At 38.7% G+C, this 26959-nt stretch overlaps 1 protein-coding gene across 1 annotated transcript in view; it reads left to right on the top strand.

Annotated features, from left to right (window-relative positions):
* The window catches only part of efcab6 (EF-hand calcium binding domain 6), a 113956-nt gene that overhangs the window by 77213 nt on the left and 9784 nt on the right, over window positions 1–26959 (top strand). The window contains exons 25-27 of the mRNA XM_063059688.1: window positions 9492–9690; window positions 14990–15181; window positions 26622–26840. Coding sequence (XP_062915758.1) covers window positions 9492–9690; window positions 14990–15181; window positions 26622–26840 — 610 coding nt within the window. The remainder of the gene's footprint in view (window positions 1–9491; window positions 9691–14989; window positions 15182–26621; window positions 26841–26959) is intronic.

The following is a 26959-nucleotide window of genomic DNA, read 5'->3' on the forward strand; positions in this document are numbered from 1 at the left end:
TAAACTTCATAGTTCTGAATCTTCTAAGGATAACACTGTAATGAACAATTTTTTAGATCAACTAAATATTCCTACAATTTCTGCCGACAACAGAAAGCTGTTGGAACAACCTATTCGTTTTGAGGAAATTGTTGAGGCTCATTACGTTTGAGGAAAGCTCTGGGTCCAGATGGATTTTCTGGAGAATTTTACAAGACCTTTTCCTCACTGCTTATACCTCATTTATGTTCAGGTTTTTTTGGATTCATTTAAGTCGGGCAGACTCCCTTAGTGTTTTTATGAGGCTTCCATTTTGCTTATTCTTAAAAAGAATCAGGATCCAACTGAATGCTCTTCTTATAGACCAATCTCTTTACTTAATGTTGATACTAAGATCCTATCTAAAGTTTTGGCCCATAGGATTGAAAATATTTTATCATCTGTCATTTCTGATAATCAGACTGGATTTATTAAAAATTGAGATTCTCACTTTAATATTCGTCAGTTATTAAATGTTATTTATCCTCCTTCTAACATGATATCGGAATATGTGGTATCCCTAGATGCTGAGAAAGCTTTCGACAGAGTTGAATGGAATTATTTATTTAAAACTTTAGAAAAATTCAATTTTGGACCCATTTTCATTCAATGGATTAAATTACATTATTCAGCTCCTTCCGCTAGGGTTATCACCAATTCTCATAATTCCAAACCATTTAAGCTTCATCGTGGCGCTAGACAAGGCTGACCGTTGAGCCATTTGCTTTTCGATCTGGCCCTAGAACCCTTAGCCATTGCCTTTCGAGAATCTAATGATATCACCGGTATTTGAAGGAGGGACACTATTCATAAAGTCTCGCTGTATGCTGATGATCTGCTGCTATTTCTGTCTAATGTTGAGACTTCATTACCCCATGTGCTTTCTTTACTCTCCTCTTTTAGCCAGTTCTCAGATTATAAATTAAACCTACATAAAAGTGAACTTTTCCCTTTGAACAATTTGATACCAACAAATTCTAACCTTCCTTTAAAAATTATAAGAAACCAATTTACGTACTTAGATGTAACAACCACTAAAAACTATAATTGTCTATTTAAAGAAAATTTTCTTACCCTATTGAATCACATAAAAAGGATACTATTAAATTGGTCGCCTCTTTCGTTATTGCTGATTGTTCGAATTAACTCTATCAAAATGAATATATTACCTAAATTTATATACCTTTTTCAGGCATTGCCGGTTTTTATTCCTAAATCTTTTTTTGATTCTCTTGACTCTATTATATCTTATATATGGAAGAATAAGCAATCTAGATTAAATAAAAATCATCTTCAGAAAGATAAAAAGAATGGAGGATTAGCCTTACCAAACTTTAGATTTTATTATTGGGCAGTTAATATAAGAAATCTTACATTCTGGTTATATTACATAAATTGTGAGGATTGTGCAATGTGGGTTGCTTTAGAAGCTAACTCTGTTAATTAATTTTCTATTAGTTCTCTTCTTGGATCCTCACTCTCTTTGTCTCTGAGTAAGTTAACTGATAATCTGGTAGTTAAACACACTATGAGAATTTGGATACAATTCCAAAAATACTTTGGCTTATTGAGATTTTCTCTTTCGAGTCCCATTTTTTCTAATTTTTTTTAAACCCTCTATGATTGATGTGGCTTTTAAAGAATGGGATAGATTAGGTATTAAATGCTTTCAGGACTTATTTGTAGAGGGAAGTCTGTTTTAATTTGAACAACTGTCAACTAGATATAGTTTACCCAAAACTCATTTTTTTCGATACCTACAAATAAGAGTTTTTTTTATGGTCTCAAGCAAGTACATTTCCTAAAAGTCCTAAGAATCTACTAGATGTAATTTTTAATTTGAAACCTTTTTATAATAGATCTGTATCTAATATTTATAATATTGTTGCTGGGAATGAGAAGTGTTCTTTTAGATAAAACTAAAAATCTTTGGGAACAAGATTTACAGACTTCAATTTCTGAGGAAACTTGGATCAAATTTTTAAATTGGTTAACACTTCATCATTACATGCCCACCACACTCTCCTACAATTTAAAGTGGTCCATAGGGCCCATATGACCAAGGATAAGTTGTCTCATTTTTATTTAGATATATCTCCATATTGTGATAGATATAATAATGGAGAAGCTTCACTCATTCATATGTTTTGGACATGTCCGAGTCTTGGAAAATATTGGAAAGAAGGATTTCAAACTTTCTCGACACTTTTTAAAGTAAACTTTAAGCCTAATCCTTTGACTGCTTTATTTGGTATTGTTGGAGGAAAGGATATTATTTTGGAGTCATCTGACTTTGCACATTTTGGCTTTTATTTCTCTTATGGCCAGAAGAACGCTTTTGCTTAAATGGAAAGATACGGCCCCTCCTATTCACGCCCAATGGTTGTGTGATGTGATGTCGTGTTTAAATTTAGAGAAGATTCGATGCTCAATCTCTGAATCTAGTCAAGACTTTCAAACGTTGTGGGGACCTCTTCTGAATAATTTTCAAAACCTTTGATTTGTTGTTAAAGCACAGATGATGACTAATAATTTTTTATTTCCTTTTTTTCTTTACTAATCAGCTTCAGTCTTGGTAGTGGGTTAGAATTTTTTAATATAATAAAATTACTATATTTCAATGCTATGAATTAATTAACCTGTATGAATATAGGGTAAGGAGTCTTTATATGTGATTTAGTATAATATATTGATTTTTTTTTTCCTGTGCTCTGTATCCTTATATGTAAATTAATAAAAATATTGGAAAAGAAAAATAAACTTCAAGAGATATTAAAAGATAGGAACAAACTGAAAAAGCGTTGGCGACGAGAGCAAACTAGAAATTAAAAAAAACACAATAATCACCATGAGAAAAAACAGAGCAGGTGCTACAGGGAAGCAAAATCTTCCATGAGATGGTTGGGAGAATCCTCTGCAGTACTCAGCTCTATCATATTGCTGAAGGTGACATGCAGACATATGATGCACTCCTTTTTCAATCACTAAAACCTGTACCAGCAACAAGGAAAATCCAGCAGGTCGTAAGTTACAGAAACAGCATCCATTGCAGATCATTATCATGCTTCTGCGGTGAGCCACAGATGTGCCAGTGTTTCAGCCCAACAACATTGCAGTTGACTGAAAATACACATGCAAGGGTACAGGCTGAGGAGAATGATGGCTCTACCATAATGGGAAAGAACAGAGGGCCTTTGGCAATGCTGATAGAGGAAATGGAGCAGGAACCCCAGAGTGATCCTGACAGGACTATGACAGATATATCTGCTGGTGTCATTAATTTGTGGAGATTGGCTTGCAGTCATTTATGACCAAAATTGGTGGTTAGCAAAGGTTGTCACTGTGGATGCTCATCATCAAGATGTTCAAGTGGAGTTTTTCCACCCTCATGGGCCCAACACAGGCTTCCATCCAAAACCAGGTGGAAAGGATATGTGCTTCATACCAGTTGAAGATATTCTGCTCAGACTGATGGAGCCATCATCACCGGGTCGTAAGAGCAGGTCGAGGGAGATCTACCACCTGTCTGCTGAAGTCATGGACTTCATAGAGGAGGAACATATTAATCGTCTACTTCCTGATAAAGCTGACTGAACATTTTTGAAGATTTTCAAGCCCAGAAATGGATGGAATTTTTTTTAGTTCCTGGTGTGTTTTCTGATGTTTATGCTTAAACATTGCAGTTGTACTGTAGTTTTTATTTTGCTGTTTACCATTGTTGTTAATATTTACAGAAGGATAAAATGTACATGACAAATTGTTACTTGTTGTACCAAATTGTTAAATAAAGTTGTTAAGCAAGGAAGCATTGACTTGAGTGGTGAAAAAGTTGGAATTGTTTGTTGTAATTAGGCCACTGCCACCACCATCAGAACTCAGTCACCACCGTCAGATGGAACTTTCTTTGTTTTCAATTAATATGCTTACAATCTGTTCCTCCAAAACAGCTGACTTATTAAAGTAATTGTCTCTTTAAAATTAAAAATGTTTATGTCCAAAATTGTTATTTTGTATATTTAATGCTAATGATAAAAGTTGCATGATGTAAGAGTTTTTAAAGGAGTACATGTGAAATAGTATAAAAAATGAACAAAAGTGAATATTCAACATTTAACAGCATATATGTGTATCAGTGCTGTAGACACAGTGAATCAAAAGCTCTAAATCTATATAAGACTAAATAAATAGGAATAATTAGCTTTTTATTGTGTCTGACTGTGTTGACAAAAACTAAGTAATGACAGGAAAAACACATATTTTATGAAAAAATTAAAAAATCAGGAGGCTGCACCGAAATATTACTTGATTGCTGAGACCTTGTTCTATAAACATATAGGTTTAGATTTCTTAACATTTAAAGTTTTTTCTTTTCAAAATTAAAACCTGTTTTATCCAAATTCTAAAGAATCAGTGATACTTCAAAATTATGTTAATATATCACATACATAACGCTGGAGGTACTCAGCAGGTCAGGCAGTATTTATGGAGAGGAATAAACAGTCGACATTTTGAAACTGTTTGTTCCACTCCATAAATGCTGCCCGAGTTCCTCCAGGGTTTTGTGTGTGTTACTCCAGATTTCCAGCATATACAGTATCTCTTGTGTTTATGTTGATGCATGTTGACTTTAAAAAGTATTTGGAAATCATATAAGCAGGGAAGGTTTCTAGTCTGTCCATGCTTTAGCTAAAATGGACAGTTTATAAAATATTTTCATGCCCATTTTTTGACAGCCAAGTTTAAATTTTCCAAGTATGTATTATCTAAATCAATAGTGCACTTCATTTTATTTTGCTGGGAAGAGACAGATGGAGGATGGAGGCATATTTAACATCCAAGCTACTTTTAGGAGAGCAACACACATCAAAGTTGCTGGTGGACGCAGCAGGCCAGGCAGCATCTCTAGGAATAGGCCCCTTCTGGGCCTGAAACGTCGACTGTACCTCTTCCTAGAGATGCTGCCTGGCCTGCTGCGTTCATCAGCAACTTTGATGTGTGTTGCTTGAATTTCCAGCATCTGCAGGATTCCTGTTGTCTACTTTTAGGAGACTTGTTTTATCTTAATTGTATGTAACTAGGTGTCAATATACTTAATTGTATGTAACCAGGTGTTGATATACTTGTAACTGCTCCATTCAGTGCCTCCATGTTGCTGCATTTAATACTGCTCTGCTACCTCTTCATTGCTATTCTGTCTCAGTCTCACTGCTTCAGACAATGGCCCATCACTTCACTCATTGCACCGATACTGGTCCACTTCCAGCTCTCCAGAAATGTGCCCACTTGTATTATGCACTAATAGAAAATAAATAAAAGTGCTGGAATCTGAACCAAGAGCAGAATTGCTGGAAGTACTCAGCAAACTGAGTAGCATTTATGGAAGGAGAAAGCAGTTAATGTTTCAATTTGAAGTCCTTCCACTATTCTGATGAAGGGTCTTCAATCTGAAATGTTAACTGGTTACTCTTTACACAGATGCTGCTTAACTAACTGAATGCCCCAAGTATTTTATTTTGTTGGAAGATTAGGGCACATGGAAACTTCATAGATTGGCTTGGCCATAGAAGACATGGGAAGTGTTGAGAGGTGGTATTCTGGCTGGAGATTGGTGACCAATGGTGTTCCACAGGGATCATTGCTGGGACTTGTGTTGTTTATGATATATAATCAGAATCAGACATTATCACTGATGTATATGCAATGTAGATTCTTTTGCTGCAGCTGTATAGTGCAAAGAAATAAAATTACTGGAAATTACAAAATAAATAAAATAAAGATAAGTGTAATATAATTATTTAGATGAAAATGTACTTTGGCTGATTAATGACTTCGCAAACGACACAACAAATAACATTGTTGTGGATAGTGAGGGAAGTTGTCAAATGGTTCAGCAGGATATATATACTAGTTGGAAGTAGGACAATTAGAGTTTAATACATATAACTGTGTGGTGATGCACTTTGGGAAATAAAATTTAACAGGCAAGTATATAGTAAATGGCAGGATGCTGAGAAGCGTTGGTGTACAGAGCGATATTTGTGTACAAATCCATAACCCCTTGAAAGTGGCAACACAAGTAGATTGGATGATAAAGAATGTGTATGGCATATTTAGCTTCATCAGTCGGTGTGTTGAGTATAAAAGTCGTCATGCTGCAGCTGTACAAAACATTGGTCTAGCCATGTAGAGAATTTTGAGAGGGGATGAGTTTATAGGAGATTTACATTGTGATTTTTTTTCTTGGAACAGGTGCTTGGAATATGCTATTGGGGAAAATGGTGGAAGCAGACATGATAGCAGATTTTAAAGGGTATTTAGACAGGCAGGGAATAGAGGGATATAGACTACGTGCAGTTTAAATTGACATCAATGTCAACACAAACTCTGTGCTGTGCTGTACCGTACTATGTTCTAGTTTATTCAGTAACTAGTATGTACCCTGAGTGCATATGTCACTGATAAAAACTTAAAAGTCTCTACCTATCAGTACAGTGCCCATTTATTGTTATAGATTTGTCTCCACCAGTATAAGACAGCTTTGTTTAGAACTGAGATTTTTCTTAGATCTTAATATTGATTCTGTCATGGTCTCTTGAATTCTCATCACTGAGTTCTCATCCCAGGCCTAGCAAAAGGTGGATCTTAATACTTACTTTCAAGTCGGACTCAAGGCCTTGTGTAGGGAGAGCCTCAAAGTCTGGCCCTTGCTCTGATGGGATTTGGAATCCAAGTTTGGCATTAGGCAGGGCAGCTGGGACAGAGAATGTGGGCGGGATGCAGCCCAGAGGCTGGAGTTACCCACCAAGATCAAGATTGTTGTATTTAGTATGCCATTTTTTTTTTCAATTTGATCTGTTATTTTAGAACATAGCACATAGAACACTGCAACACAGTACAGGCTCTTTGGCCCACAGTGCTATGCCGACCCTACAATCCATTCCAAGATTAATCTAACCCTTCTCTCTTACATACCCTTCCAATTTTCTTTCATCCATGTGCCTATCTAAGAGTTCCTTAGATGTCCCAATAATGTATCTGCCTCTACCACCACCCTATGTTGCAAAAAAAAACTTTCCTCTACCATCCTCCTTATAGATATTCCACCTCAACATTGTGCTCCCTTGTATTAGCTATTTCTGCTCTGAGAATAGTCTCTGGCTATCCACTTGATCGATGCCTCTTATTATCCTGTAGACCTCTATCATTACATTTCACCCTTCTTTGCTTCAAACCCTAGCTCACTGAACCTATCCTCATAAGATATGATCTCTAATCCAGACAGCATCCTGGTAAATCTCCTCAGCACCACATCCTTCCTATAATGAGGCAACCAGAAATGGATATTTCAAGTGTACTCTAACAAGAGCTTTATAAAACTGCAACTCAGAAATGTGGTTCTTGAACATAGGTCCTTGACTAATAAAGGTCAACACACCATATGCCGCCTTAAACTCCCTATCAACTTGTGGGGTAACTTTGAGGGATCTATGCATGTGGATCCTAAGATCCCTTAGTGAATCACTTCACACTTTTCCCTAAGTGAACTCCATCTGCTACTTCTCAGCCCAGCTCTGTATCTTGTCAAGTGTCCTGTTGTAACCTATGACAATCCTCTACACTATCCACAACTCCACCAACCTTTGTGTCATCTGCAAACTTACTGGCCCACCGTTCCATTTGCTCATCCAAGTCACTTGTAAAAATCACAAAGAGCAGGGGTTCTAGAACATATCCCTGTGGAACACCACTGGTCACCGACCTCTAGGCAGAAAATCTACAATCTCCAGGTGGAAAACCTTCATCTCCAACCACACTGTGCCTTCTATGGACAAGCCAGATCTGAATACATACAACCAGTTTCCCTGGATCCCATTTTACAAATACATTTTTTTAACGACTTTCATCTGTTTTCTATACTAAAAAGAAATTATGTTTTATCAACATACATCAAAGTTGCTGGTGAACGCAGCAGGCCAAGCAGCATCTATAGGAGGAGGTGCAGTCGACGTTTCAGGCCGAGACCCTTCGTCAGGACTCCTGACGAAGGGTCTCGGCCTGAAACGTCGACTGCACCTCTTCCTATAGATGCTGCTTGGCCTGCTGCGTTCACCAGCAACTTTGATGTATGTTGCTTGAATTTCCAGCATCTGCAGAATTCCTGTTGTTTATGTTTTATCACTTGGGATGGGTATTCTTCCTGTCCTTCAAGACCTGGAGCAAATAGATTTCCTTGTTCTTGCAGTACCTAAACCAGTTATATCCAAAGAGACACACTCACTAATGCAGGTTGGTCAAATTATTTTGATGAGCTTGACCCTTTAAAAAATACTATTATAGACAAGACATCAGCATCAAATAGCTGAAATCTTGATTTTTCAAAAGTGCTTCATTTTTTTTACCATGCATGAAGATGGGACCAAACAAATATTAGTACATGCTGTAAAATTGTTTTGGAAAACAGATTGATTGAAGGAGTATGATAGTATTTAACGATATGCAGTGAAAATGCATTTAATGTTGAATAAGCTCTTCTTGGGCTTCCAGCCAGGTACAGGTATTGATTATAACCGAAGTTTTGATGACCAACTCTACCCAGAGCTGGTCATTGAAATGTCAGTTATAATTGTTATCTGTACCGGGTTGGAAGCCCAAGAACTGTTTATTTGTCATATATGCCAGGAAAGCACTTGATCTTTTGTGTATATTTAAAGTATTGAAAATTCCCTTTATATAATTTTTAAAACTCCATTAATTTCAGAGAAATTTAAATGTATGTTAAATGTTTTTCAGTTTGTACTTTAATCACTCAAGAACTGAATGTAAAGTCAATGTTTTTATCAAAAGTACCGCAAAATCATGGTGTGTGACAGGATCATGTGTTTACTGAACATTAATCATGAATTGTGTTTAATATTGCAAGTCATAATATGGAATAGTGATGTAAACATAATGAAAATAATCAATGAAATAGGTACTTCATAATTAAAGACTGCTGCCTGCTAAACATTTAGAGATTTGACACGTAGTCTGGGAGCTGATGCTCAGCAAGTGGACCGATAGAGGCTTTTTCCCAGGGGTGAAATGGCTAGCACGAGAGGGGACAGTTTTAAGGTGCTTCGAAGTAGGTAAAGAGGGGATGTCAAGGGTAAGTTTTTTATGCAGAAGTTGGTGACTGCGTGGAATAGGGTCTTATAAGAGGCTCCTGGATCAGTACATAGAGCTTGGAAAAATAGAGGGCTATAGGTAACTTGAGGAAATTTCTAAAGTAAGTACATGTTCGGCACAGCTTTTTGCACCAAAAGGCCTCTATTGTGCAGTAGGTTTTCTATGTTTCTATGATATGTTCCAGTTAAATTTCTGGAAGTTTACTGAAATGGCAAAAAAGTGCTGAAATAGCACAGTACTCTTTTAAAAATTGCTTTATTACTCTTTCCCACTGTCTCATCTTTCATAATCCCATCACCCTGCCTCAGGTTGGAAATTCCACTGTATAACAACAAGTTTTCATATTCTCATTTCTTGCGGGCCATTGAGGGTATTGAAGACAAGTCTTTAAAGTGTGGATCGAAGCTTACATTTATTCCACGTGAAAACATTGAAGCCCCATCTCCAGAAAAAGTGATCACTAGACTAAAGGGGGTTGTCCTCAAATCCTATGGGGCATTGTTTAAGGTAAGTTTTTTAAAATTATAAGAGTCAGGATAGATGTAATGTAAATAATATAGGGTTCAGATGGTTCAGTTGTGTACTTATATTTTAGTAATATTCGAGTAATTTTGTGTGTGTGTATATATATAAAAATTTGATTAAGTGTTCTTGTTGGTTTAAATAATTAATTATTGATTATATGTAAAAGTAAGTGAATTGCATATGTCATCACGCTCCATGTAATACATGCTTAAAGTAAACGTGAAATTAGACCCACATTCTGAGACACCAGTAACTTGCTTTGAATTAATTTAATATTTTGATGTTAGAAAACATAACATTGGTTACGAGGTATTTTATAAGTGAACACAAGATGGCTTTTGACCTGTTGAAGCGCAACGTGATGTTCAAACTGAAAGGAAACATGGTGAGTAAAAAATGCAGCCCAGCAAATACAGAGAAGGTTGAGTTATAAAAAATAGCATTACAGCATATTTTCTTTGGAAAGGAAGACAGGATCATGTTTTTAAAACAAAAAGTCAGAAAATGGAAGAATTCACAGGTTCATAAAGTGTCAGTATCATAAAAAAAGGCAGAAATGGCTGGCTACATTGGAAAGGCTGACAAATTTGATTACACCACAGGTATACTGAGTTAATTCAATGATGTTTTGAAGCACCTGAAATAGCCAATGAGAAACAAGTACCAATTTTGTTGAGTGCATTGGGTTTAAAGGCATACAGTTTGCTTCAAAATTTGACTGTTGCAACTAAACCATCCAAAATGAGCTTTGCTAATATTGTCAAAGTAATGCAGGAACATTTAGAATCGAAAGTCATTGTTGATTGCAGAATGCTTTATGTTTCATGAGAGTAATCAAAAAGAAGGGGAGTCCATTTCAGTGTATGTGGCTGAACTGGAGAGGTTGTCTGAGCATCAGCAGTTCAGTAATGGTCTTAATGATGCACTGAGAGGTCATTTAGTTTGTGGAAACTTACAATAAAGCATTCAGAAACGGCTACTAACTGAAGCACAACTTGCATTTAATGGAACAGTTGAAATTACTGTTTCAATGAAAACCGCATTCAGCGATAGAATTGAGTTGCAGTCAGTGATGAAAGTCAGCGTGAACAAAATTGCAGTGTCTATATGGAGGCTTGCCTGGCCGAACAAATTGTGTTACCATTGTGGCAGGGGTTCACATATACCAGACAAATGCACTACTAAGGGTGAAACTTGCAGAAAACGCAACAAAGTAGGACACTTACAAAGAGCATGTTGGGCAGACAAAAATAAATTGAATTCTCAGGGAAGAGAAAAGGCTAAAAAATCAAGTTGCCATTTCAAAAAGAGCACTAATCTGCATGCTGCTGATGGAAGAAATGATGAGAGTGACACTGGACCGAGATTTATAGTGTAAGAATTAACAATAGACAAGCAATATGGCTTATGCCAGAAGTGAATGGCAAATTAATTAAAATGGAATTAGACAATGGTTCAGCTGTTTCCGTCATTCCACAAAATTAGTTTGAGTGGTATTTCAAAGAAACTGAAGCCTGCAAATATCCAACTAAGAACTTATACTGGAGAAAAGATAACTCCTGTGGGAATGACATTCCTGACAGTGTTAAACGACAACCAACAAGCCACATTGAGCTTGAAAGTGGTAAAAACAGGAGGACCAGCATTATGGGGACATTAGCATTAGCTGAGACAGCTACAAGTTGATTGGAAATCCATTCACCATGTGCATGACACATCCCTTGCAATGAAGCCAACTAAAAGTGAACTAAGAAAGGTACTGGATGATGCTGCAACTGTCTCGATGATGTACATCTTGAACCATTGTCAAACAGAAGACAAACAGGCATTGGTGCCAACTTCTGTGCCTCTGGTTCGAAAGCATATTAGACCAAGGAAAGACCATACTGCTCAGAGGAATCATAAATGTGACGAAAGCAGTGGCCTGACTACAACAGTTTTTGTAGGCAACATTTCTGAGAAAGCTTCTGATACGTTACTCGGGCAATTACTTGTGAAGTGTGGCTTGGTTTTAAGCTGGAAGAGAGTTCAAGCAGCTTTAGGAAAGTTGCAAGCATTCGGCTTTTAGAAACATAGAAAATAGGTGCAGGAGTAGGCCATTCGGCCCTTCGAGCCTGCATCGCCATTTATTATGATCATGGCTGATCATCCAACTCAGAACCCCGCCCCAGCCTTCCCTCCATACCCCCTGACCCCTGTAGCCACAAGGGCCATATCTAACTCCCTCTTAAACATAGCCAATGAACTGGCCTCAACAGTTTCCTGTGGCAGAGAATTCCACAGATTCACCACTCTCTGTGTGAAGAAGTTTTTCCTAATCTCGGTCCTAAATGGCTTCCCCTCTATCCTCAAACTGTGACCCCTCGTTCTGGACTTTGTGAGTATAAAGTACCAGAATCTACTCTGTGTGCATTAAGGTTATGGCATGAAATTTTAAGTGGGAGACAAAAACCTGCTTGTAAAAGTAGATGCAAAGACCAAATCCCAGCTAGATGAATGGAAGATCAAAAAGAAATGAGCTAATGGAAATACAAAAGCTCATTAGATGTGGATGAGGAAACCAAGAGGAGAGATCAGATCGCAAAGGGGGCAATAGAGGGATTAATAAGAGAATACTCCAGTAAACTACATACACCTTCCCAAGATCAAAATGCACAAACTAGAAGAAAAAGGAAGGAGAAGAAAGGTGTCCAAAGCTGTCAGAACCACGTCTAACAATCTCAGAATCAACCCCTACAACCACCACGAAGGGGGCCTCACAACCTGAGATTGTTACACACACATTTCACCTGCCAAGCAGAGTGATTCCCCCTTGTCAGGAAAGACATCATCCCACAAGAATAAGAAATCCTCCACAGCAATTAAATCTTTATGCGTGAATGGGACAATTTAAAATTTACAATACTGTGGATGTGTGTGTAATGTAGTAGTTGTATAATATTGTGTACTGTGTATATAGATGAGATGCATTCTCTATTGAATTGGAGTTTATAGCTAATCAGGGAGGGGTATTATGTATTTAATATTTTAGTAATATTTGAGTACTCTTGTGTGTGTGTGTGTATATATGTATTGTTTGATTAAGTATTCTTGTTCATTTACATAATTACAGGTTATATGTAATAATACGTGAATTGCATACTTCATCACATTACCATGTGAAACGTGCATGTCTCACTTAAAGTAAACCCAAAGTTTGACCCTTATTCCTGGACTCCCGTATCTTCCTTTGAATTAGTTTAAAGTTTTGAAATTACAAAACATAACAGACTCCACCCTGCAAACCTCAGAAGCACAGAAGCATTAGATTTTATTTGGAGAAGTTAAGAGCAAAGAAGCAAGGATTTGAGATAAAGAGAGTGTTGGGCGGGGGGTGGGGAATAAAATTAAGAGAAAAGAGTGGGTTTTGGAATACTGTAAAGTAGATAGTTCAAGGGGTAAACACCAAAATTGAAAAACTGGGCTAAATTCTGTAAGATATGTGCAACTGCATATCAGTAACATTCTAAGATAAATCATAATACACCCCAAGCAGAAATATACAAGACAGGCAACAGAGAAAATTTTCAGGAGCAGAAGATGTTAATGAATCATAAAGAACAGATAATAACACATGTAGACCATTATATTGAAGGACCAATTGATTCCCAAGCTATTTATCAAAAAAAGAATTACCAGTGCACACTATTTTGCTTGTCCCTAAAGCAATTGTCTTCTGTTTTCTAATTATTCATCTTATGTTAGCTGTAGGTGAATAATTTTCTACAACGTTGAACATAAAATAGATTCACATAATCAATGTTTCAATGAACTTTTCAGACTAATTGCTATGCTTTCTTTCTTCAAAGTTATTTTGTTATGTGATCAACTACACAACAAAGCTATTTGCCATGATTCATTTCAAAGGTTAAATTTGAATTTGAGATGAGGAAATGTGGGAAATATACTCAAAACATCAAAATCATTGGAACTTTCTGAAGCCTGTTCATAGGGTAACCAACTACACTTAGGATACTGTTGATTATTTGGGGAATCTCCAACAACTCTTGATAAAATCTCCTGGATAGTGCAGCAGTGCAACTTCCTGCTCCCATGTGAAGTACTTCTGTTCTGTTCTGTAACTTCTTGCCTGGACTTCTCTCTTCCAACCCCTCTTTATGTCCCTTAAAACCATTGCTATGCTCAAACCATCATTCATCCTGGTGGGTTTTTGTGTGGCATCTGAATCACAATGCTCGAAATAAATGCCTTGCAATGCTTCATTAAATCTGAGGTACTATATAAATGCAAGTTAATGTTCTTCCATAACTAACAATTCTTGTATGACATAAACCATCACACTTCTGCACACTTGGGCTGGGTTCTGCTTGACCCGAATCATGTCCCACTTAACTCCTTGTGGCTCTGTTGTTCAAACTACACTGGCAAATTACACCACATTGCTGATGTGGTCATTCTGTGAAACAGGTCCACAAGCAGTGACTGGATGGTTCCTAGCAAAAGCTGGTTTCTGACATCTGATATTGAAACACTTGTTTATGGTTTCCAAATTACTCTTATAATCAGAGAAATTTAGAGCCATTTGATGTAAATAATCAAAATAATGGTAAATGATTAATATATATTGCATTTAATTAAACATTACTATTAAAATATACAAAAAAATCACTTTTTAGTGAAGGTTGATAACTCTATTCAAATAAATTCTATGCACTCTCTGAGCTGATGTAAGATTGAGGGCTTTTCTGCATCCGGTCCCTTGGCTCGGTAAATTATGCAACGTCCCATGATTAGTTTGCCCAATTGCTTCGGATTGCAAGTGTATTCTCCAGTTCTGCACAGGTGCAGTATGATCTGGCCCATTGTTTCTTGATCATTTTCTTTTTCTTCCTCCATAGAGAAATGGCAAACTCCACACTATCTCTCTCATTACTTAGATCATTTGAAATTTGAGGAAGTAGGTGGTGAGAGGCAGGCACTCATGCTTGATTCTTCCAGTCTGTATAAAATTTTATGCATTTACTAATGTAGGTCATTGTTGTTGTTAGAACCCACCATTTTCAGTAACTTAATCAACAGGACTATGAAGGTATATGAAACTGAAATAGGCCATTCTAACTAAAGTTTTGCTTGTTCCTTGCCAAAGATGCTATTAATACAAAACTAAACTAACTACTCCAAATCCTCCCATGTGGAACTTCAAAAACTCAGAGATTTTTGTTGCTCATTAATATTTTGTATGAAGCATTAATCTTTGATATTTGCTGTTTTGTTTCCTCAGGCTTTTAAATCATTTGATAAATACGGAAATGGAAAGATCAACTCGTTGGCATTCCGCCATGTACTGAATAATGTATGCTTCAGGATGACAGATGGGGAATTCAATTACCTCCTCAGCAAATTGAAATTAGACTCTGACTACATGGTGGACTGGGTTGACTTCCTACAGACCTCCACCATTCACAATTATAAGGTCAGCATAGTTATTTTAATCTTTTTCTCTGCAACTATTCAGTCCTTATCTGACCATAAGCAAGAGAAAATCTGCAGATGCAGGAAATCCAAGACACATACAAAATGCTAAAGGAACTCAGCAGGGCAGGCAGCATCTATGGGAAAAAGTAGTCCATGTTTTGTGGTGAATTTCTTCAGCAGGACTGGAGAAAAAAAGCTGAAGAGTAGATTTAAAAGGTGGGGGAGGGGAGAAAGACCCACCAGGTGATCGGTGAAACCTGGAGGGGAAGGGATGAAGTAAAGAGCTGGGAAATTGATTGGTGAGATGAGGTGAGAGAGGGAAAAGCGGATGGGAAATGGAGAAGGAGGGGGTGAGTGGTAGTACCGGAAGTTTGAGAAATCGAGGTTCGTGTCTTCAGGTTGGAGGCTATCCAAACGGAATATAAAGTGTTGCTCCTCTAACCTAAGTGTGGCCTCATCACGACAGTGGAGGATGCCATGGGTACACATATCGGAATGGAAATGGGAAGAAAAATTAAAACAGGTGGCCACTGGAGATCCCGCATGTTCTGGCAGATGAAGGGTAGATTCACAGTGAAGTGGCCTCCCAATCTACAGTGGGTCCCACCGATGTACAAGAGGCCACAGTGGGAGCACCGAACACAGTATATGACCCAACAGACTCACAGGTAAAGTGTTGCCTCACCTGGAAGGACTGTTTAGGGCCCTGGATGGGAGGAGGTGTAGTGGCAGGTACAGCATTTGTTCCACTTGCAAGGATAAGTGTCAGGAGGGAGATCAGTGGGGAGTGATATATGGACAAGGGAGTCGCTTAGGGAGCGATCCCTGTGGAAAGCAGAAAGTGGGAGAGAGGGAAAGATGCACTTGGTGGTGGGATCTCAGTGGAGGTGGTGGCAGTTTTGGAGAATTATGTGCTGGACGCAGAGGCTGGTGGGGTGGTAGATGAGGACAGAGGAACCCTATCCCTGGTGGGGTGGCGGGAGGATGGGGTAAGAGCAGATGTGTGTGAAATGGAAGGGATGTGGTTGAGGGCAGCGTTGATGGTGGACAAAGGGAAGTCACTTTCATTGAAAAAGGAGGGCATCTGCTTCATTCTAGAATGAAAAGCCTCATCCTGAGAGCATCTGGAGTGGAGACAGAGGAATTGAGAAAAGGGGATGGCGTTTTTATAAATAGTCAGGTGGTTTCACCAATCACCTGGTGGTTCTCTCTCCCCTCCACCCACCTTTGAAATCTACTCTTTAGTTTTTTTTCTGCAGTCCTGCTGAAAGTTTTCGGCCCGAAACATCAACTGTACTTTGTTCAATAGATGCTGCCTAGCCTGAGTTCCTCCAGCATTTTGTGTGTGTTGCTCAGTCCTTATCTGAATTTTGTTTCAATCAGCACCTATAATGTCCCTCTTGTTTCTTATCATATGGAAACTACTTAATAGGAGGCATGAATAAAATATAAACGTATAGAAAAGATTTTTGTAATTCGAATGGTGTAACTTGCATTGAAATATTAACTTAGACATACAAGAACTAAAGAAACAAATTTCCAATGTAAATTGAATCTTAAAAAATCCTGTTCTGCCTTACAGTTTGGTCATCTAGCTTTGTAACAAAGGCATGTTCTTATGCCATGAACTTTGGCTTTGAAGAACACAAGAAAATCAATCAAGTTTGGGATACGAACCTGTGGGGCCATGTTAAAATCATAGCTCGGTTATAATGACTAACATTTGAAAATGATTCTTAGTTCACTGTATTACTCAGTTGATTATGAAACATTTGTGTTGTTAACTGTTTATTTTGTTAAAGCTCTATAAAGCTGATGAGTGTGTTTGGATATGGTCCCATATCTGAGGGCTCTGACCTCACTATTCATAGGTATTATTTTCACAATGTTAGAATATATGAGAAACAACCAGAAGTCATGTCCAAATTGAAACTTAACTTTGCTTTGTACTAAACTGCATATGTAGTCAATGTTGTGGGATCCATTTTCCATATTTGGTAACTAGCATAGAAATGATTAGGTGACAGAATCACTTAACCCAAATGGAATACAATTTATTGATTTACTTATTTAGAGACACGTCATGGTACAGGCCCTTGCGGACAAATGAGCCACAACGCACAGCAACTTACCTATTTAACCCTAGCGTAATCACAGGACAATTCATAATGATCAATTAACCTGCTAACCAGTATGTCTTTGAACTGTGGGAGGAAACTAGAGCACCTAGAGGAAACCCATACACTCAAGGGAAGGAAGTATAAACTTTTTACAAAGGATGCCGGAATTGAACTCCAAATTCCAATGCCCCAAGCTGTAATAGCGTTGCACTAACCGCTACATTGCTGTAGTTACTTGGTTGAATCTTGACATGCTGTATATCGTAGAGACTTGCATATAGTAGCTTACCAATTAGTGGGATGTGGATTCCACAGAACAGATGACGTGTATTTTTTTTGCACATCAAAAATTAATTTGCAATTTGAAGAGTGTGTATGGACCTAATGTTATGGAATTGTACTCATTATAGCAAAAGCGGAATATGTTGGAATACTCAGTAGATTAGGCAGCAAAATAGAGGAAAAAAAACTTTACAATGATCTTTCATCAAATCTATTTTATGTTAGGTTATTGATCTGAAGCCCTGAAATAGTCTTTTTTTTTTGTTTTCACGTAATCACTTTTGGATTCACACAAATCACAGTAGTAGAGTTCTGTTACTAATATTTACAGACTTCAGCATTCAGATTCAGACCCTGTGTTGTCAAACTGATGTGTTCCATTTAGTTAGAAGAACTCTTCAGCAACATATAGAGAATGCAGGAGGAACTCAGCAAGTCAAGTGACATCTGAAGGGGAATAAAAAGCCACTATTTTTGGGCTGAGACCTTTTAATAGGACTGGAAAGGAAGGAGGCAGAAGCCAAAATAAGAAGCTGGGAGGAGGGGGAGCAGAACAGGCTGGAAGGTTATAGGTAAGACCCGGGGGGGGGGGGGGGTTGGATGGAGGAGGGGAGATGAAGAAAGAAGCCAGGAGGTGATAAGTACAAGGGATAAAGGCTAAAAACAAATCTAATAGGAGAGGGCAGTGCACCATGGAAGAAAGGGAACAAGGAGTGGAACCAGGGGAAGGTGCGAGACAAGTGAGGAGAAGAGAATGGGGTAAGAGGATAACCAGAATGGGAAATGGAAAAGCAGATAAGGAAGAGAAGGGGAATTACTGGAGGTTAGAGAAATTGATGAATATGCCAGCAAGTTCGAGGCTACTGAAAAGGAATATGGGGTGTTCTCCTCCAATCTATGTTTGGCCTCATCATGGCAATAGAGGAGACCAGGGGCAGACATGTCAGAATGGGAATGGGAAGTAGAATGAAATGGGTAGCCATCAGGAGATCCTGCCTTTGCAGTGGACAAAGTGAAAGTGCTCAACCAAAACGGTTCTCTAATCTGTGCTGTGTCTCACCAATACAGATGAGGCTACATCATCAGCACTAGATATAATAGATAACACTGACAGATTTACAGGTCAAGAACTGTTTGGGCCCTAAGTGATCGTGAGGGAGGAGGTATAGGGGCAGGTGTAGCACTTGTCACACTTGCAGGGATGAGTGCCAGGAGAGAGATCAGTGGGGAGGGATGAGTGGATAAGGGAGTCATGTGAGTGCAATCCCTATGAAAATGGAGAAAAAGGGAGAGAGAGAGAAAGATATACTTAATAGTAGGATCCTGTTGGAGATAGTGGAAGTTTGAATAATGATGTGCGTGGGATGGTAGGTGAGAACAAAGTGAATTCTGTCCCTCTTCTTGATGGCAGATGGATGTGGTGAGGCAGATGTGTGGTAAATGGAAGAGATGTAGGCAAGGGCATCATCATTGGTGTTGGAAGAGAACCCCTGTTCTTTGAAAAAGGAGGGCATCTCTGATGTTCTAAAATGGAAAGCCACATCCTGAGAACAGATTGGGGAGCACTTCGTCGAGCACCTCCGCTCCGTCCGCCACAACAGGCAGGATCTCCCAATAGCCACCCACTTCAACTCTGCTTCCCACTCCTATTCAGATATGTCCATACATGGCCTCCCCTACTGCCATGATGAGGCTCAACTCAGGTTGGAGGAGCAACACCTCATATACCGTCTAGGTAGTCTCCAGCCCCTTGGTATGAACATAGAATTCTCCAACTTCCGGTAATTCCCTCCCTCTCCCTTCCCCTATCCCTATGTCACTCTGCCCCCTCCCCCAGCTGCCTATCACCTCCCTCATGGTTCCGCCTCCTTCTACTAACCATTGTGTTTTCCCCTATTCCTTCTTCACCTTTCCTGCCTATCACCTCCCTGCTTCCCCTCCTCCACCCCTTTATCTTACCCCTTACTGGTTTTTCACCCGGAACCTACCAGCCTTCTCTTTCCTACCCTCCCCCCACCTTCTTCATAGGGCCTCTACCCCTTCCCTCTACAGTCCTGACGAAGGGTTCCAGCCCAAAACGTCGACTCATCGTTTCCACGGATGCTGCCTGACCTGCTGAGTTCCTCCAGTGTGTTGTGAGTGTTGATTTGACCCCAGTATCTGCAGATTATTTTGTGTGTAGCGGAAGTTTGAGAAGTCAATATTCATGCCATCAGGTTGGAGGCTACCCAGACGGAATATAAGATGTTGTTCCTCCAACCTGAGTGTGGCTTCATCTTGACAGTAGAGGAGGTCGTGGATAGACATACCAGAATGGGAATGGGACGTGGAATTAAAATGTGTGGCCACTGGGAGATCCTGCTTTCTCTGGTGGACAGACCGTAGGTGTTCAGCGAAACGATCTCCCAGTCTGCGTCAGGTCTCGCCAATATATTTCTCAAACTTCCGTTAATGCCCCACCTCCCCCTTGTACCCTATCTGTTATTTATTTATATACACACATTCTTTTCCTCTCTCTCCTTTTTCTCTCTCTGTCCCCCTCACTATATACCCCTTTCCCATCCTCTGGAATTTCTCACCCCGTCCCCCTTTTCCTTCTCCCTGGGCCTTCTGTCCCATGATCCTCTCATATCCCTTTTGCCAATCACCTGTCAGCTCTTGGCTCCATCCCTCCCCCTCCTGTCTTCTCCTATCATTTTGGATCTCCCCCTCCCCCTCCCACTTTCAAATCCCTTACTCACTCTTCCTTCAGTTAGTCCTGACGAAGGGTCTCAGCCCGAAACATTGACTGTACCTCTTCCTTAAAATGCTGCCTGGCCCGCTGCATTCACCAGCTACTTTGATGTGTGTTGCTTGAAATTCCAGCATCTGCAGATTTCCTCGTGTTTGCGAGTAAATTTAAGGGCAGGATAGAAGTTGGAGAGAAAGTTCATGTAATTGATAATTTCAGTATGAGTGCAGGAAGCAGTACCAATGTAATGGAGAAATATTGGGTGACATTATCAATGAAGGCTTGGAACATGCACTGTGCCACGTAGCCAGTGAAAAAGTAGGCATAGCTGGGCCCCATGAAAGTGCCCGTGGTTATACCTTGGGTTTGGAAAAAGTGGAAGGAGCTGAAAGAGAAATTATTGAGGTTAAATACAGTTCTGCCGGACAGAGGAGAGTGGTGGTAGATGGGAACTGGATAGGTCTGTTGTCCAGAAAGAAATTAAGAGCCTTAAAACTTTCCTGGTGGAGGATAGGAATATGGCTTTGATATTTTCAGATTTAGCAATGAGCAATGAAATGTTGTATGAAGCATGGTATTTTTCAGTCACTTTGTGAAAACTTACAGAAACTGAAAACACTTCAAAACATGATAACGACACTTAACAACAAAACAGTGATGGTTGGCATGACTCGTACAACATTTCATTGCTCATTGCTGAGCCTGGAAAGCCCCATACAATCGGAGAAGAACTGATTCTGCCATCAGTGAGGGAGTTTCTGTGTAGTTTTATCTATGTCACCAAACCAAATAATTAAAGTGATTCTGCTCAGCTACAATTCTTCGAAGATGAATAGATGAAATAACTGAGCATGTGATAGACACATTGTGCAACATACTTAGGACAACAGAATTTGCTCTGCAGTTGGATGGTTCAAATTTGCCAGCTAATGAATCTTTGCTTTTTTGTTATGTTCACTTCATAAAACATGAAAGCATGATTCAAGAATTGTAAATTGCAAGGGGCCTCTGTACACTCCATCGGCAATTGGATCCTCGACTTCCTAACTGGAAGACCACAATCTGTGCAGATTGGTGATAATATCTCTTCCTCGCTGACATTCAACACTGGTGCACCTCAGGGGTGTGTACTTAGCCCACTGTTCTACTCTCTCTATTCCCATGACTGTGTGGCTAAGCATAGCTCAAATACCATCTATAAATTTACTGATGATACACCCATTGTTGGTAGAATCTCAGATGGAGATGAGAGGGTGTACAGGAGCAAGATATGCCAACTACTGGCATGATGTTGCAACAATAACCTTGCACTCAACGTCAGTAAGATGAAAGAGCTGATTGTGGACTTCAGGAAGGATAAGACGAAGGAACACACACCAATCCTCATAGAGGGATCCGAAGTGGAGAGAGTGAGCAGTTTCAAGTTCCTGGGTGTCAAGATCTCTGAGGTCCTAACCTGGTCCCAACATATCAATGCAGTTATAAAGAAGGCAAGACAGCGATTGTACTTCATTTGGAGTTTGAAGAGATTTAGTATGCCAACAAATACACTCAAAAACTTCTATAGATATGCTGTGGAGAGCATTCTGACAGGCTGCATCACTGTCTGGTATGTTGGGGGGGTGGGTGGGGGGCTACTGCATAGGACCAAAAGAAGCTGCAGAGGGTTGTAAATTTAGTTGGCTCCATCTTGGGTACAAAGTACCCAGGACGTTTTCAAGGAGCAGTGTCTCAGAAAGGCAGTGTCCATTATTAAGGACCTCCAGCACTCAGGGCATGCCCTTTTCACAGTGTTACCATCAGGTCGGAGGTACAGAAGCCTAAAGGCACACACGCAGCAATTCAGGAACAGCTTCTTCCCCTCTGCCATTTGATTCCTAACTAGACATTGAACCCGTGAACACTTAACTCACTTTTTTAACATATATTATTTCTGTTTTTGCACGATTTTTAATCTGTTCAATATATATTTATATATATATATTGTAATTGATTGATTTATTTATTATTATTGTTACTACTACTTCTTTTATGTTATGTATTGCATTGAACTGCTGCTGCTAAGTTAACAAATTTTATGACATATGCCGGTGATAATAAACCCAATTCTGATTCTGAAGGGGGAAGTAAGAGAAAATCTGCAGCTGTTGGAAATCCAAGTAACGCACACAAAATGCTGGAGGAACTCAGCAGGCCAGGCAGCATCTATGGAAAAAAGTACAGTCAACATTTTGGGCCAAAACTTGCCGAAGGGTTTCGGCCTGAAACATCGACTGTACTTTTTTGCCTGACCTGCTGAGTTCCTCCAGCATTTTGTATGAAGAGGGAGTCAATACTTCAGGTTGTTGAGCAGATTTCAAAGAAAAAGACATTCCGCTCACCAGCATTCTTGGTGTGCAACAGATGGGGCACCATCAATGGCAGGATGCCACTGTGGGATTACTGCTTTGTTGAAAAGCTGCTCCTAACATATTTACCATTGATGTGTAATTCACAGACATCTCATCACACAAAACCTAAGTGATCGGCTATACAAATCATGAAATACTATTATCACAGTGGTGAATAAAATCAAGTTCTACGCTCTCAATTCTCGACTATTTAGAGAGCTTTGTATTGAGAATGATGAGCAGTTTGAATGCTTGCTGATGCACAGATGGCTCTCAAGAGGAAACTACCTGAGACGCTTTTATGCACTTTGTGAAATTGTGATCGAATTCTTTGAAGACTCATGTGCTTCATTCAGCAATTGTCTCAAGAGCATTAGGCATGACTTTGCTTATTTGTCAGAATTATTCACAAAGTTTGATGAAATATATCTTCAATTGCAAGGAAGTAATTTGAATCTTATCAAAGTCTAATCAGTCATCTTCACATTTCTGTCTAAGTTAACCCTATTTAAGTGCAACATTGTCCGTTGTGACCTTTTCCAATTTCCAAACCTCTCTGAGTTGGAAGAGAAAGGAAGAATACCAGATGATGATCTTCAAGTATACTGTGCCCATCTGGGTGAACCACATAAAGACATGTCAAAAGAAATTTAAGGATCTTCTCTCAATCCAAATTGCAGATTGCTTACCAAATCCATTGCTAACACTTGTAAAGGGCAATTGGCGGGAAGGATGGAGGAAGAACTGATTTCGCTACAAAATGACTTTTAAGCTTAAACTGAGGTTGAAAAAGTCATATCAGGACCTTTGGCTGCAGAAAGACATCTCTGAATGTTACCCTGCACTGTTGGAAAAGGTCAAGATGTTCTTTATTGCTTTTCCAACATTATATTTAGTGGAGCACGGTTTCAGTGCAGTTGCCCAACTTTTTTCAAAGCAATAAAACAGACTGCAGATTACTGAACATGGGAACCTGAGACTCCTTGAGTGACATTCAGCCTGATGTTGAGAAGCTCATATCATTGCACCAAGCCCATCCATTTCATTGAAAGATGAAAAAGCAATGAAGTAGTGAATAGTTGGACTAGTAAGGCATACTCTAAAATTGGTGATGAAAATTGTTTTTAATGTATTTAAAGAAATTATTTTACTTGCACCTTTAAATAGATTAGAATATTTTTGCAATTATTTGTCACTGCTTTACATTTGCATTTCCTGTTTTCTTTCACTGTGCATCATAAATCAACTCTTTATACTTTTAATATAATGGCCAGAAAGGGAGAGGGATGTGGTCTAGGAGCCAAGGGGATGTTAACCTATAGAAGTTTGGAACCTCTGTACTGGACCATCAGACCACTGTGATTTTTGGTAGTGCTTTTTCTTTTGCTGCTTTGATGCTTCACTGCACCTCAAGTACACCCAATTTTCAACCGCCAGAAATTCAGAGGCACAATGTTAGTCCTACAAAAAATGATGGAGGATCACACACAAAATGCTGGAGGAACTCAGCAGGCCAGGCAGCATCTATGGAAAAGAGTACTGTCAATGTTTCGGGTCGAGAGAAGGGTCTCAGCCCGAAATGTCAACTGTTTATTCATTTCTATAGTTGCTTCCTGGCCTGCTGAATTCCTCCAGCATTTTGTGTGTGTTGCTTAGATTTTCAGCAGCTGCAGATTTTCTTTTGTTGACGATGGAGGATGTTGTCAGTATGAAAAGTTGTTTGCAAAAGGATTTTGAGATGGTCACTCCTAGCAACGCTGTCATGGGCAGATCATCTGCAGTGGGTGACAAGAACAAGGTTAAATAAGTTTGTGTACTATCTGTCACAGACACAGTCTGAAAGTTTCCAGACTTGGTGTGCTTTGTGAAGATCATCAATATTCCCTTCCAGAGTATGTTTTGTGCCCTTGCTTCTTTCAGTGCTACCAAGTATTGTTCAACATAGTTCCATCATTACTTCATCAGCTGAAGGAAAGCAGCAAGTGGTGATTAGGAGGAAGTGTTTTTGTGCCTGTTTGACCTGATGTTATGATTTGTTCTGGGGTTGGTAGTCAATGTTGAGGACTTCCTGGGTTATTCATTACCAGTATGCAACTACCTCTGTTGAGTCTATCCTGCTGGTGGGGCAAACATGCACAGGGATCTTGATGGAAGAGTCTGACATGTTTTCTGGAAGAAGTGATTTTGCGGAGTATGACAATGTCTCACAACAGCTCAACCAATCAGTTGGACAACTCCGCCAGTTTAGACATTTGAGTTGTCTAGGTTTGGTATCTGGATCATGCTGTGTTATGGTTAACTGATTTCAGTATAACACAGGAACAGTTCTTTCCCTCTGCCATCCGATTCCTAAATGGACATTGAACCCATGAACACTACTTCACTTTTTAAAATTATTTCTGTTTTTGTACTATTTTTAATTTAATGATTTAATATACATACAGTATATACTTACTGTAATTAATTAATTTGTTTATTTTATCATGTATTTCATTGTACTGCTGCCGTAAAGTTAACAAATTTCACGACATATGCTGATGATATTAAACCTGCTTCAGATATTTGAGATAAAGAACCTTAGAATGTTTTAAATCCTGGCCAGGTTCTAGTACATCACATTCCAAAATGCATTTTCTAACTGATCTCTTTATTTGCAAGTTTGATTGTCATCTAGCTGTTCTAATGAAATACAGTTAAAAAAAAAGGTTTATAATTATTTTATATTTGTGTGGATCAATGAAGCCTTATTTGTTAGACTTCAGTACTTTATAAAAAAAAATGAAGCAAAAGGAAAATAAAATATTCTCATTTTCCATTTGAACTGACAATGGTGAGTAAGTTTTTATATACTACAATGATTATTTGCATCATAACATACACATACAATTACATTACAACCACTGTTGGCAGATAGATCTTCTATATTGGGCACTGGACTCGAGTTACAATCAATTTTCGTGATCTTACACGCCATGAATTGTGCTGTTACCTTGATATTGCCTATGGAAAGCTGACATAACGAATGAAGAACAATATTGCTACAAAGAGCATCTACTTTTACATTAAGAGACAATGTATTATTTATGACTTAATATTAGAGACACAAAAAAACAACTGAACAGGAGTACTTAGTTGTGAATTGAATAGGTGGACCAGAGACCACCTGATTTTATACACATTTAGAAATTGCTTCTGGTGTTTGATTTCAGGTTAATTAAAAATTTGGAGGAATTTATTTTTCCCCTTTCAAATACAATGTTACGGTTTTTATTCTGTAGATCCTCAACTTTCTGGGGACTCTTTGCCAGCATTTACCCTTTTGGATTGCAAATAAATCCTGTAGAAGAATTAAACCTCACTGCAATTTCCCAAACCATTACACTTGGGATATCTTTCCATTGAACAGGAGGGACAGCATTATTCATTTGTTCTTTAGATACAATTGTGCAGCTGAGATCTTTTAGCTCCCGTGACACTTGGTTTAGTCTTGATCTCCAGTGCTCTCTGTCTGGACTCTATGGGCTACATCTATCTGTGGTGGTTTTCTCCCACCTCCCAAGAATATGTGGGTTGGAAGATTAATTGCTCGGTGTAAATTGCCCCCTGTGTGTAGGTGAGTGGTAGAATCTGAAGTGAGTTGGTACTTAACTAATGAGTGGGAGCATCTTTCCACTGCTGCATGTCTGGCCTTGTGTCCCATTTTGTGTCAGCCAGTAAGTAGCATCAATCTCTAAATCAGCTCTTAAATGCCATGCTAACATGTATAATTCCAATTTATTTCTTTTAATTTTTTTTTCAGATGTCATCCATCCCTGATTACCATTGAGTTGGTGATAAACCACCTACTTGCACTGTTGTAGTCTATTTGTGTTATCTGTGATAAAGTTATTAACAAAATGTAATTTTGCATTTCAGACTGCAGAGGTACCAGATGGAGAAGCGGCTAGACCAAAATCATCACAGCAGTTAACAATGAATGACATTATGTCCCACGTACGAGATGTTGTCAATAAGTGCCTCTATACCATTACTCAAGAGTTTGAAGACATTGATTATGCAAATATAAAAGCAATTTCCAAGAAAAACTTTAAAGAAATATTTTTCAAGCACTTCATGAGTCTCACAGATGAACAGGTAAAAGTTATGTAGAAATTGGAATTAAATAATCATTTTGTTCTGCATCATTATTATTGTTTGAATTGAATAATATTTGATATTTAATAAAATATTAACAACTAACTTTATATTGTTAA

Source organism: Mobula hypostoma, chromosome 9 (genome assembly GCF_963921235.1).
Source record: "Mobula hypostoma chromosome 9, sMobHyp1.1, whole genome shotgun sequence".
Classification (NCBI taxonomy): domain Eukaryota; kingdom Metazoa; phylum Chordata; class Chondrichthyes; order Myliobatiformes; family Myliobatidae; genus Mobula; species Mobula hypostoma.